Here is a 13,628-nt window from a genome sequence, read left to right as displayed (position 1 = left end):
CAGTTTTCAGCAGATCTGATGTTTTAGCTCAATGGTTTTCAAATCCTTCTTGTTTATTGACAACAGATTGAGAAGTGTTGCTTGGTCTAAACTTTGATTCAGTTGATAATCATGTAAACAGACAGTCTTTCCGTAAATTAATTCATAAACTAATATTTTGTTTGTATAGCATTCATTCGTATGAAGATATCAAATGTAAAATGTTTAACATTGTTACTTCACTAACGTGGAGTGAAAATATCAACTGATAGCATGGCTTTTTTATTTATTACATCTACATTTCTCAAGGTTTCTACACAATCCGTAACTGTCCTGGTTCATAAAAACCTTGTACACAATGCCTATCTCCTGGTTTATGTGAAAATGTGTATACAGTCCCTCACTGTCCTGGTTCATAAAAACCTTGTACACAATGCCTATCTCCTGGTTTATGTAAAAATTTGTACACAATCACTAACTGTCCTGGTTCAGATAAAAACTTGTACACAATGTCTAACTCTCCTGGTTCATGTAAAATCTTGAAACTGTCTACAACTGTCTTGGTTCAGATAAAAACTTATAAATAGTTATTCTTTACATAATGAGCCAATACTACCATACTTTTATATGTAAATATAATAATTTTTATCATGTGGTATGGTAATATTACTATTTTTTTCTTACAGATATATAATAATTTATTACATGTTAGGTTAATATTGCTTTCTGTTTTCTTTAGAAGTACAGAATCATTTATTCACTCTGTGGTAGTTTAGTTCTGCCATATTGTTATAAATGTTTAATAATCTATTGTGTGGTAACTTAGTTCTGCCATATTGTTATAAATGTTTAATAATGTATTATGTGGTAGTTTAGTTCTGCCATATTGTTATAAATGTTTAATAATGTATTATGTGGTAGTTTAGTTCTGCCATATTGTTATAAATGTTTAATAATGTATTATGTGGTAGTTTAGTTCTGCCATATTGTTATAAATGTTTAATAATGTATTATGTGGTAGTTTAGTTCTGCCATATTGTTATAAATGTTTAATAATGTATTATGTGGTAGGTTAATATTGCCAAGTTTGTCATGTAAATACAAAATAATTTTTTATGCATACCATGATTTAATTTTGAGAACCTGTTATTATGGAACAGAAAGCTTGAAATTTGTAGTGTAATCAGTGCTTTTTAGTTTCTAATTGTTTTATTTATATAAAGAAACTTTCACCAGATAGTGAATTTTACTTTTTAGGGATGTACATGGGTATGGGTGGAAACCCTTATGGGCCTGCTGGTACAGGAAAGACCGAGTCTGTTAAAGCTTTAGGTGGGCTTGTTGGACGACAGGTTTTGGTTTTTAACTGTGATGAGGTAAGAACTCAAATGGTGTTTAACAATAATTGTTTTATAATACGAAGTAAGAATGATGTTTTGATTGTTTTATAATACGAAGTAAGAATGGTGTTTAACAATTGTTTTAACACGAAGTAAGAATGATGTTTTGATTGTTTTATAATACGAAGTAAGAATGGTGTTTAACAATTGTTTTAACACGAAGTAAGAATGATGTTTTGATTGTTTTATAATACGAAGTAAGAATGATGTTTTGATTGTTTTAACACGAAGTAAGAATGATGTTTTGATTGTTTTATAATACGAAGTAAGAATGGTGTTTAACAATTGTTTTAACACGAAGTAAGAATGATGTTTTGATTGTTTTAACATGAAGTAAGAATGACGTTTTGATTGTTTTAACACGAAGTAAGAATGATGTTTTGATTGTTTTATAACACGAAGTAAGAATGATGTTTTGATTGTTTTATAACACGAAGTAAGAATGGTGTTTTGATTGTTTTATAACACGAAGTAAGAATGGTGTTTTGATTGTTTTAACACGAAGTAAGAATGATGTTTTGATTGTTTTATAATACGAAGTAAGAATGGTGTTTAACAATTGTTTTAACACGAAGTAAGAATGATGTTTTGATTGTTTTAATATGAAGTAAGAATGATGTTTTGATTGTTTTAACACGAAGTAAGAATGATGTTTTGATTGTTTTAACACGAAGTAAGAATGATGTTTTGATTGTTTTAATACGAAGTAAGAATGATGTTTTGATTGTTTTAACACGAAGTAAGAATGGTGTTTTGATTGTTTTAACACGAAGTAAGAATGATGTTTTGATTGTTTTATAATACGAAGTAAGAATGGTGTTTAACAATTGTTTTAACACGAAGTAAGAATGATGTTTTGATTGTTTTATAATACGAAGTAAGAATGATGTTTTGATTGTTTTAACACGAAGTAAGAATGATGTTTTGATTGTTTTATAATACGAAGTAAGAATGGTGTTTAACAATTGTTTTAACACGAAGTAAGAATGATGTTTTGATTGTTTTAACATGAAGTAAGAATGACGTTTTGATTGTTTTAACACGAAGTAAGAATGATGTTTTGATTGTTTTATAACACGAAGTAAGAATGATGTTTTGATTGTTTTATAACACGAAGTAAGAATGGTGTTTTGATTGTTTTATAACACGAAGTAAGAATGGTGTTTTGATTGTTTTAACACGAAGTAAGAATGATGTTTTGATTGTTTTATAATACGAAGTAAGAATGGTGTTTAACAATTGTTTTAACACGAAGTAAGAATGATGTTTTGATTGTTTTAATATGAAGTAAGAATGATGTTTTGATTGTTTTAACACGAAGTAAGAATGATGTTTTGATTGTTTTAACACGAAGTAAGAATGATGTTTTGATTGTTTTAACACGAAGTAAGAATGATGTTTTGATTGTTTTAATAATGAAGTAAGAATGATGTTTTGATTGTTTTAACACGAAGTAAGAATGGTGTTTTGATTGTTTTAACACGAAGTAAGAATGATGTTTTGATTGTTTTATAACTGAAGTAAGAATGGTGTTTAACAATTGTTTTAACACGAAGTAAGAATGATGTTTTGATTGTTTTAATACGAAGTAAGAATGATGTTTTGATTGTTTTAACACGAAGTAAGAATGATGTTTTGATTGTTTTAACACGAAGAATGATGTTTTGATTGTTTTATAATACGAAGTAAGAATGGTGTTTAACAATTGTTTTAACACTAAGTAAGAATGATGTTTTGATTGTTTTATATACTGAAGTAAGAATGATGTTTTGATTGTATTAACACAAAGTAAGAATGATGTTTTGATTGTTTTATAATAATGAAGTAAGAATGATGTTTTGATTGTTTTAACACGTAAGAATGATGTTTTGATTGTTTTATAATACGAAGTAAGAATGGTGTTTAACAATTGTTTTAACACGAAGTAAGAATGATGTTTTGATTGTTTTATAATACGAAGTAAGAATGATGTTTTGATTGTTTTATAATACGAAGTAAGAATGGTGTTTAACAATTGTTTTAACACGAAGTAAGAATGATGTTTTGATTGTTTTATAACACGAAGTAAGAATGACGTTTTGATTGTTTTATAACACGAAGTAAGAATGGTGTTTTGATTGTTTTAACACGAAGTAAGAATGATGTTTTGATTGTTTTATAACACGAAGTAAGAATGGTGTTTAACAATTGTTTTAACACGAAGTAAGAATGATGTTTTGATTGTTTTAATACGAAGTAAGAATGGTGTTTAACAATTGTTTTAACACGAAGTAAGAATGATGTTTTGATTGTTTTATAATACGAAGTAAGAATGATGTTTTGATTGTTTTATAATACGAAGTAAGAATGATGTTTTGATTGTTTTATAATACGAAGTAAGAATGATGTTTTGTTTGTTTTATAATACGAAGTAAGAATGATGTTTTGATTGTTTTATAATACGAAGTAAGAATGATGTTTTGATTGTTTTATAATACGAAGTAAGAATGATGTTTTGATTGTTTTATAATACGAAGTAAGAATGATGTTTTGATTGTTTTAACACGAAGTAAGAATGATGTTTTGATTGTTTTAACACGAAGTAAGAATGATGTTTAACAATTGTTTTAACACGAAGTAAGAATGATGTTTTGATTGTTTTAACACGAAGTAAGAATGATGTTTTGATTGTTTTAACACGAAGTAAGAATGATGTTTTGATTGTTTTTAACTGAAGTAAGAATGATGTTTTGATTGTTTTATAACACGAAGTAAGAATGATGTTTTGATTGTTTTAACACGAAGTAAGAATGATGTTTTGATTGTTTTATAACACGAAGTAAGAATGATGTTTTGATTGTTTTAACACGAAGTAAGAATGATGTTTTGATTGTTTTATAACACGAAGTAAGAATGATGTTTTGATTGTTTTAACACGAAGTAAGAATGATGTTTTGATTGTTTTAACACGAAGTAAGAATGATGTTTTGATTGTTTTAACACGAAGTAAGAATGATGTTTTGATTGTTTTAACACGAAGTAAGAATGATGTTTTGATTGTTTTAACACGAAGTAAGAATGATGTTTTGATTGTTTTACACGAAGTAAGAATGATGTTTTGATTGTTTTAACACAAGTAAGAATGATGTTTTGATTGTTTTAACACAAGTAAGAATGATGTTTTGATTGTTTTAACACGAAGTAAGAATGATGTTTTGATTGTTTTAACACGAAGTAAGAATGATGTTTTGATTGTTTTAACACGAAGTAAGAATGATGTTTTGATTGTTTTATAACACGAAGTAAGAATGATGTTTTGATTGTTTTAACACGAAGTAAGAATGATGTTTTGATTGTTTTATAACACGAAGTAAGAATGATGTTTTGATTGTTTTAACACTAAGTAAGAATGATGTTTAACAATTGTTTTAACACCTAAGTAAGAATGATGTTTTGATTGTTTTAACACGAAGTAAGAATGATGTTTTGATTGTTTTAACACGAAGTAAGAATGATGTTTTGATTGTTTTAACACGAAGTAAGAATGATGTTTTGATTGTTTTAATATGAAGTAAGAATGATGTTTTGTTTGTTTTAACACGAAGTAAGAATGATGTTTTGATTGTTTTATAACACGAAGTAAGAATGATGTTTTGATTGTTTTAACACGAAGTAAGAATGATGTTTTGATTGTTTTAACACGAAGTAAGAATGATGTTTTGATTGTTTTATAACACGAAGTAAGAATGATGTTTTGATTGTTTTAACACGAAGTAAGAATGATGTTTAACAATTGTTTTAACACGAAGTAAGAATGATGTTTTGATTGTTTTAACACGAAGTAAGAATGATGTTTTGATTGTTTTAACACGAAGTAAGAATGATGTTTTGATTGTTTTAACACGAAGTAAGAATGATGTTTTGATACTTCTTTTTCTAGCCACTCTTTTTTCGGCAATTTCTTAAAATTGGTTTGTTAAGTGAGAACTAGCTAGTAATGTGTTTTTAGTAAATATTTTATCTTCTAATCTGTTTTCTTCAAGATATCCGTTTTTTTAATGTGTGCAGGGTATTGATGTGAAGTCTATGAATCGAATTTTTGTGGGACTGGTGAAATGTGGAGCTTGGGGCTGTTTTGATGAATTTAATCGACTGGAGGAAGCCGTGCTTTCAGCTCTTTCGGTACAAATACAAACCATCCAATCTGCCTTGAAGAAGAAGGTTCCAGAGATTGAACTGTTGGGAAGGAACGTAAGTTTTAATGGAGTAAATTCTAATATTAATCTAATACTAGTTTTCTTATGTAACTATTATTGACTGTTATGGATTTGATCTTTTGTGTCAACATACAAGATCCTTGAAATTTCAGACCAAAGTGTTTGAAAAACAATCAAATAGAGCAAAGAATTAAATGTGACATCAAATGATCTACTCATATTTATACAGTATATTTTATCCATTAGATCCTTTTAGGATTAGACAGTAGTAGATATTCAATTACATTGACTATTATAACAGTGAATAACTAGGCAGAGAAACTATAGTAATTAATTTTTAAGAGATAACAGTACAGAATAGATAGTTAAAAACAGTGTATGTCATCTTAACATATTAGAACATAAACACTTAAAGAATATGAATGAAAGGATACCAGTCATGAAATGTTTTATTGTTTGTGATAATGACTTCTCATGATATACATCAGGTAATTCTAAGAATGTATACATGAAATCAAAAAACAATGCCTTAAATGTCAACAGTGCTGTGTCTGTCAAATCAAGTAATGACAAAACCTTATGCCCAATAGCAGCATATCAAACATGGATGGTACCATCATTTCTTACTTTCAGTATTTTGTAATTTTGAATAAATTGCTAAGTTAAGCTTAAAATAATATTAATTGATGGAAAACTTTAAGCCTACAAGAGAACTTGTATCAGTGGGTTTAAATTTATTGTTGAGAGATGATCAAAGTGTAAGTCACAGCTAAAATTTGTTATTAATGAAGATATTCAAAATCAGCATTTTTTTTTATATATTTAAGAAGTATTTACCTGGATGTAGCTAATACATCATAAATGCTTTGAGTCATTAAAAATAGGTTTCATTTGGGACAAGGTTTTTACACCAATTGATTAACAGTTAGTTTGTTAGATGATTGAGGTTATATATATATATATATAAATCTCTGTTTAATTGCCTGCTAGTTTGTTTTTCTTCCACAGTTAATGCACAAGTCACACTTCCCTTGTATGAAGGTGTGCAAATTAACAATGTTTTTGTTGATATATCATCTATCTTCAACTAGCCAAACACATAATTTTATCATTAATATATACATTATTCAAATGAATTTTTATACCTTAACATTTGTTTTTTGGATATATTATGTATCTTTCACTAGCAAAACAGATAATTTTATCATTCTTATATACATTATTAATGTTAATTTTATACATTAATATTTCTCTTGATATGTGATGTATCTTTTATGAGTCAGATAATTTTATCATTAATATATATCTTGTTCATATTAATTTTACACCTTAAATTTTTTATTGATATATCAGTTTATCTTCCACTAGCTAAACAAATAATTTTATCATAAATGTATATATATTTTCATATTAATTTATCACCTTAAATTTTTTTGTTCATATGTCATCTGTCTTCCTTTAAGAAACCCCTTGATGTGGATTCCTGTACGCGGTGAGGTGACCTTTCAGAGAAGGTTCTGTTCTTACAATTTATCTCCTCTGGGATCTAAACATCCACCTGCGTGGTAATTCGTGAAGGGGAGGAGAGAATCCTGGTGGTTAAGGGGTCCAACTTCAACACACCACTTTGGCCTTGAATTCCTGAAAATGGGCGGTCTTGAGGTGGCCCTCCCAGGATCAGTCAACTAGTCCATTTGGGCCAGGGTCAACTGAGCACTAGCATAGGACGTTTACAACGGGCATTGTGGACATTGTGTCTGACACTAGTGTTCAGGTATAGTGCTCACATAACCCTGGCATCGCTGCAGTACCCTTAAGGCACTGTAGTGTGTCCCCTTGTAGGGTTCCATGGTGGGTGAGGTCAGTGGGCACCAAAAAATTTTCTATCTATTGTGGATACTCCTAAGACAAAACAAACACACAACTTGAAACCATTGAGAAAAACCTGAATACTGGAAAACGACCACACGTTGATGAATCTGTACGGCCTGACTGACCACCTGAATCTGCCTCATGGTTCCTAATTTTGCATTCCTTAAGTGACAAACCTCTAGGGCAGATGTCCCCATTTTTTATTCAGAAGGGCTTGCTGGCTTTTCTAAATCGGTAAAAAGCTACGTTCAGGAGACATCATAGTGGAAACATCTTCATCACAGCATTCCAAACTCCTCCTGACATCAAAAGCCTTGGGGGACATACCCATTGAAGTTACTCCTCATTCCAGTTTGAATACTTCCAGAGGAGTCATAGTTGAAAGAAATTTAAGGACTGTCCCTGAATCGGAGATCCTCGCAGGTCTCACCAGCCAAGGTGTCACAGTAGCATGCCGAATCTTCACTCGGAAAGATGGAATTCTGGAACCAACAAATGTTCTAATACTAACATTTACTGCACCACGTCCACCCATCACAATAAAAGCAGGATATCTGAATTGTAAAGTGTGACCTTATATTCCAAATCCTGTATAATGTTTCCATTGCCAATGATTTGGTCATTCAAAATAATCTTGCCGTGGTTCCTTAACCTGTGCTTATTGTGGTGGTAAAGACCATAATGCCACCGAATGCTAACTCAAACCACATTGTATAAACTGTAATGGTACGCATCCTTCTTATTTTATCTCTTGCTCTAAATGGGTAGAAGAAAAAGAAGTACAATGTCTCAAGACAGTTAACAATCTCACTTACACAGAGGCTCGAAAGTTATTATTACCTATTCTGTCCAGAAATTATGCTGCTGTAACCCATTCTACTACTACAGTAGGAGTCCAAACAGACCTTATCCTATCCCCTACACAATCTTCACCAGCATATCTTAATGAAACACTTCCCAAAATCCACACAGTTCATGAATCAGTGTCTCCTTCCATCTCTGTCCTGACCACACCTTCCAGTCATTGCCGAACTTCACCTTCTTCAAGATGTTTCCATGGGGCTTCCCTCTCTTGATACCCCATAAATTAAACCACTCATCTGCACCCTCAATCATTAGTACATGTACCGATAAATTCAGACCCGACCATTTGAGCTAGAGCAGGATCCATAGAGGGCGATAGACCCACATCCAATAAAGAAAAAAAAATACGGTCGTAAGTAGAAGGACTCTTCCAATGGAACTGTCGAGGTTTCCAATAAAATGTCACTGACATCAAAGATCTGATTGACTTTTATCATCCCATGTGTCTTTCTTTGCAGGAAACATTTCTACAGCCTACAAATACAGTTACTATCCGACACTATTCATTATACCAGAACGACAGGCTGTGTGTAGGACGGGGATATGGGGGAGTTGCATTGCTGGTTGATCAGCATGTTCCCACCTGGTCCCTGTCATTGACTACACCCTTGGAGGCTGTAGTCATCCATGTCTCCTTGGGTTGTACCATCACTATTTGCTCTCTATACTTTACAACTGAAATGCATTATAATCAATCAGACCTCGATACCCTGATTGAGCAACTGCCAACCCCCTTTTTAATCTTGGGAGATTTCAATGGGCATAATCCCCTCTGGGGTGGCTCCAGTATTGATATGAGAGGGTGCACCATAGAGCATATGCTTCTGAACCACAACCTGGCTCTTACACATATTTTCATGCACCTAGTCAGTCATTTACAGCTATAGATCTTTCTGTCTCTTCCCCTTCACTACTCACTCACTTTTCCTGGGAGGTTGACATCAATCCATGAGGTAGTGATCATCTTCCCATCATCTTATGAGAGATTACTCGTGATCAGTACTACTTGACCCATGTACCTCGGTGGAAGTTGGTCCAGGCCAACTGGCTTTCTTTCACTACTCTCTCGGAACTTGAACCTGCCATCTTATGTGAATCATCCATAGATGATTGTATAGCAGCAGTAACCAACAGTATTAAACAAGCTGCTACTCGATGCATCCCTAAAACCTTGACATTTTCCCCACGGCATCCCCACTCTTGGTGGAATTCTGCCTGTTCTATAAGGCGAAAAACTCGGAAGCGTGCTTGGGATAAATTTCGAAGATACCCCATGCTCTCAAGCTGCATTGCATTTCAGCAAGCACGTGCACACGCTTGGCAAGTTAGACGTGAAAGCAAGAAGGAATCTTGGATTAAATACACCTCCAGCATTTCTTCAACCACCAGCACAAAAGTTATATGGGATAAGGTGCAGAAGGTGAGTGGAAGATATACTTCTGCCCTCTCTATCTTAATATCTGATGGTCACTAAGTTGCAGATGTACAGAGCATTGCCAATACTCTTGGGGACTTCTTTTGTCATGCATCTAGCTTTTCGAACTCATCCCCTACCTTTTTAGCCATCAAAACATAGGTGGAGCATCTGCCTCTTTCATTTTCAACTGTCCATTCCTATGACTACAATCACCCTCTTATACTGATGGAACTCAAACTTGCAATTCATCGGTCGGACCTGATAATATACATTATGAGATGTTATGCTACCTATCCCAGAACTCTCTTACTATTCTTCTAGCTGCCTTTAATCGGATATGGCAGGAAAATGTCTATCCTGATGCGTGGTGACAAGCTATCATACTCTCTATTCTGAAACCTGAGAAGGATCCAACAATTTCTTCGAATTACCATCCAATTGCTTTGACAAGTTGTCTCAGTAAGATCTTAGAGAGGATAATCAATGCCTGCCTCATTTGGTTTCTTGAATCAAACAACCTCCTCTCATCTACTCAGTGTGGGTTCTGAAGACAACGCTCTACAATAGACCATTTAATTCGCCTTGAAACATCAATCAGAGAAGCCTTTTTAAGACGACAACGTCTTGTTTTGTTTTATTTATTTATTTAGAAAAAGCTTATGACACAATATGGAGATATGGCATCTTACGAGACCTTAACTCGTATGGATTGTGTGGCAACTTTCCTCTTTTCATCCAGCAATTCTCAATGAAGTGCCAATTCCAAGTCTGTGTGGACTCAACATTTTCTCATTTTTTTCCCCACAGGAACTTGGAGTCCCTCAGGGATGTATTCTGAGTGTCACACTTTTCATTATAAAGATCAATGTCATCAGTGAACAGCTACCCCCTACAATTGCAAACGGTCTTTTTGTTGATGACTTTCACATCTCATGCCAGTCATCAAATTTTATATTGCACATCAAGCAACTTTGTATCAAATGTTTAAAAGCATTAAACATTCTCCGTGTCCTCTCTTCTATTTCTTGGGGAGCAGATCGATACTCCATGCTCAAAATTTATCGTGCTCTTGTCCGATCCAAGCTTGACTATGAGTCTGTGGTTTATGATTCTTCCAGAACCTCAGCACTGAAAATGTTGGATCCTGTCCATCATTAGGGGCTTCAGCTTTGCATTGGAGCTTTTCATACTTCTTCATTGCAAAGTCTGTATGTGGAATCTCATGAACCCCCTCTATATATTCGCCATTTGCAACTGTTTCTAATGTATGCTTCCAAACTTCAATCCTTACTACAGCATTCTACCTGGTTTTGTGTTTTCCAACCACAATGGACCACACTTTTTAATAACAGAAAATCTACCATTGTTCCTTTTAGTCTCCATATCCAGGCACAATTAGAAGAATTGGATTTATCCTTGAATAACATTGCAGTTTCTTCAAATCAGCCTATTCCATCATGGCAAATTACTGTCCCCAATTGTAACCTATCTTTGAGTCATCTGAGGAAAACAGATACACCAATTTGAAATATTGCTCTTTCTTTGCCGAACATCTTTCATATGATTTATCCATTCCTATATATACAGATGGTTTCAAATTGGGTGACTGAGTGGGCTCTACCATGGTTTGTGACAGTTTTATTGTGGCACACAGACTCCCCCTACAGTTTCTGTTTTCACGATCAAATTGTGTGCCATCTCTCTTGCCCTAAATCATACTGAACCAATGCAGTATACAAACTGTACAATATATACGGATTCACTCAACTGTCTATTGGCCCTGGAATCATTCCATGATAGTCACCACTCTCCTCTCATTAATATCGAAAACAAACTGGCCCAACTTTCTCTCTTATCTGTCTCATGTTGGTATTTGTGGGAATGAGCTGCCCGACAGAACAGTATCCATTCCATATATGGACTATGGTCCAGTTATCAAATCCAGACTGTACACCAGATAGCAGGCAACCTGGAATGAGCAACACAATAACAAGCTTTTTCAAATCAAGCCTTCTCTAGGTCTTTGGCCCTATTGCTTCTGTAAGGATCAAAGAGAGGAGGTTGTTTTGGCAAGGCTATGCATTGGTCACAGTTTTTCAACCCACCACTTATTTTTATCTGGTACTGCTGCACCAGTGTGTGGTCTATGTGGCACTCAGATCACAATCATCCACAATTTATTATCATGCCGTCATTACAACCTAGAACGACGACACCATTTTAAAGATATGTTTAAGGCAGGTTTGCCCTTGACTTTGGCCCATGTTATAGGTGATATTGCCCATCTACTCATGTTTTTACATTTTTAAGAGCCATTGGTATTTTACACTTAATTTAAGGTTTTTTATCAGAATATATAGTGTTTTAGCATGATTTCTTTTACACATTTTAATGTTTTAACATGATTTCTTTTACACATTTCAATTGTTACTTTGACTTGAACCCAGGACTGAAAGGGCCAACTTCAGGTGACTGACTGCAAATTCGATCTCGATGCTTCAGTCTTCCTGGCATGTCTTAATTTTACACATTTTTAGTTTTCTTCTGAACTGAACCCAGAAGTGGAAAGGCCAACTTCAGGTGACTGTCAGTAAGGGTGTACTTCTTGTTTCAGTCTTCCTGGTAGTTCCTAATTTCACATATTTTATTTTTTACCTTAATTGCCCTATACCTATACTGTACCACATCTTGTCTGGCACAGATAGCCTTGTAGCTTTGTGCCAATAAACATTGAATACCTACCTATCTTTAAGAAAGCAGGTAATTTTATTATTAATATATACATTATTGATTTGAATTTTACATACTAACCTTTTTCTTTGTTGATATATGATGTACCTTCCGCTAGCAAAACAGATATTCAATCATTAAAATCTACATTATTCATGTTAATTTTACACAATAACTTTTTTTTTTGATATGTGATGTATTTTTTACTATCCAGACACATAATTTTATCATTAATATATACATTATTCATATTAATTTTACACGTTAACATTTTTTTTATTGATATATGATGTATCTTCTACTAGCGAAACAGATAATTTTAAGATTAATATATACAGTAATAATGTTTATATTACACCTTAACTTTTTTGTTGATGTATGATGTATCTTCTACAAGTGAAACAGATGATTTTATCATTAATATATACCTTATTCAAATTGATTTTCCACTGTAACATTTTTTTTGTTAGTATATAATGTATATTGCACCAGCCAAATAGGTAATTTAATCCTTAATATATACATTTTTATCATTAATTTTACATCTTAACATTTTTTTGTTTATATATTATGTATCTTCCACATGAGAAAGATGGAATTTTTATCATTAATATATACATTATGGAAATTAATTTTTCACCTTAACATTTTTTGGTAAGTTTGAGTTAACATTGTAATGCAAAATACAGTATCATAGATGTATTTGCTTACTATTAACTATAAATGTACTAACACATAATATATTTAACCTTACTCACAAGATAGATATATATAGAATTAAATGTTGTATGTGAGAAAACAAATATTAGAGTTAGCCTTATAAAAAGAATTATGATGTTTACTATGAAACAGACTATGAGAAGAAATGAGGTATTGCACTGAAATAGTTATTGTGTAAAATAAAATAAAATGAAGTCAACAAATGTGTTTTTCTTTTTTCTCTTGGTGATTTGACACATGGCAGTGGATTTTTCTTTTGATAGCTTATAAAGTATAATACTGTATTTTGTTTGTAATGTATTTCGTACATCAATGTGACTTGATAAAAATATGTTAAATTTGTACTGAAGCAAATTAAATATAATATTACACACCTTTATGTTTGAAATTTTAATATTTGAGAAGGGTTGATGGGATTATAGTTGGGCTTATAATGTTTGTTAGAACAGT

General features: G+C 32.4%; 1 protein-coding gene across 1 annotated transcript in view; it reads left to right on the top strand.

Annotated features, from left to right (window-relative positions):
• Window positions 1-13,628, top strand: part of LOC143230147 (cytoplasmic dynein 2 heavy chain 1-like) — a 291,177-nt gene that overhangs the window by 95,125 nt on the left and 182,424 nt on the right. The window contains 2 exon segments of the mRNA XM_076463222.1: window positions 1,237-1,355; window positions 5,427-5,609. Of these exon segments, the coding sequence (XP_076319337.1) occupies window positions 1,237-1,355; window positions 5,427-5,609 (302 nt within the window).

The sequence above is a fragment of the Tachypleus tridentatus genome, chromosome 10 (assembly GCF_004210375.1).
Source record: "Tachypleus tridentatus isolate NWPU-2018 chromosome 10, ASM421037v1, whole genome shotgun sequence".
NCBI classification, from domain to species: Eukaryota; Metazoa; Arthropoda; class Merostomata; order Xiphosura; family Limulidae; genus Tachypleus; species Tachypleus tridentatus.
The sequence above is the reverse complement of the archived record's forward strand: the minus strand, read 5'-3'. Positions and strand labels throughout refer to the sequence as shown.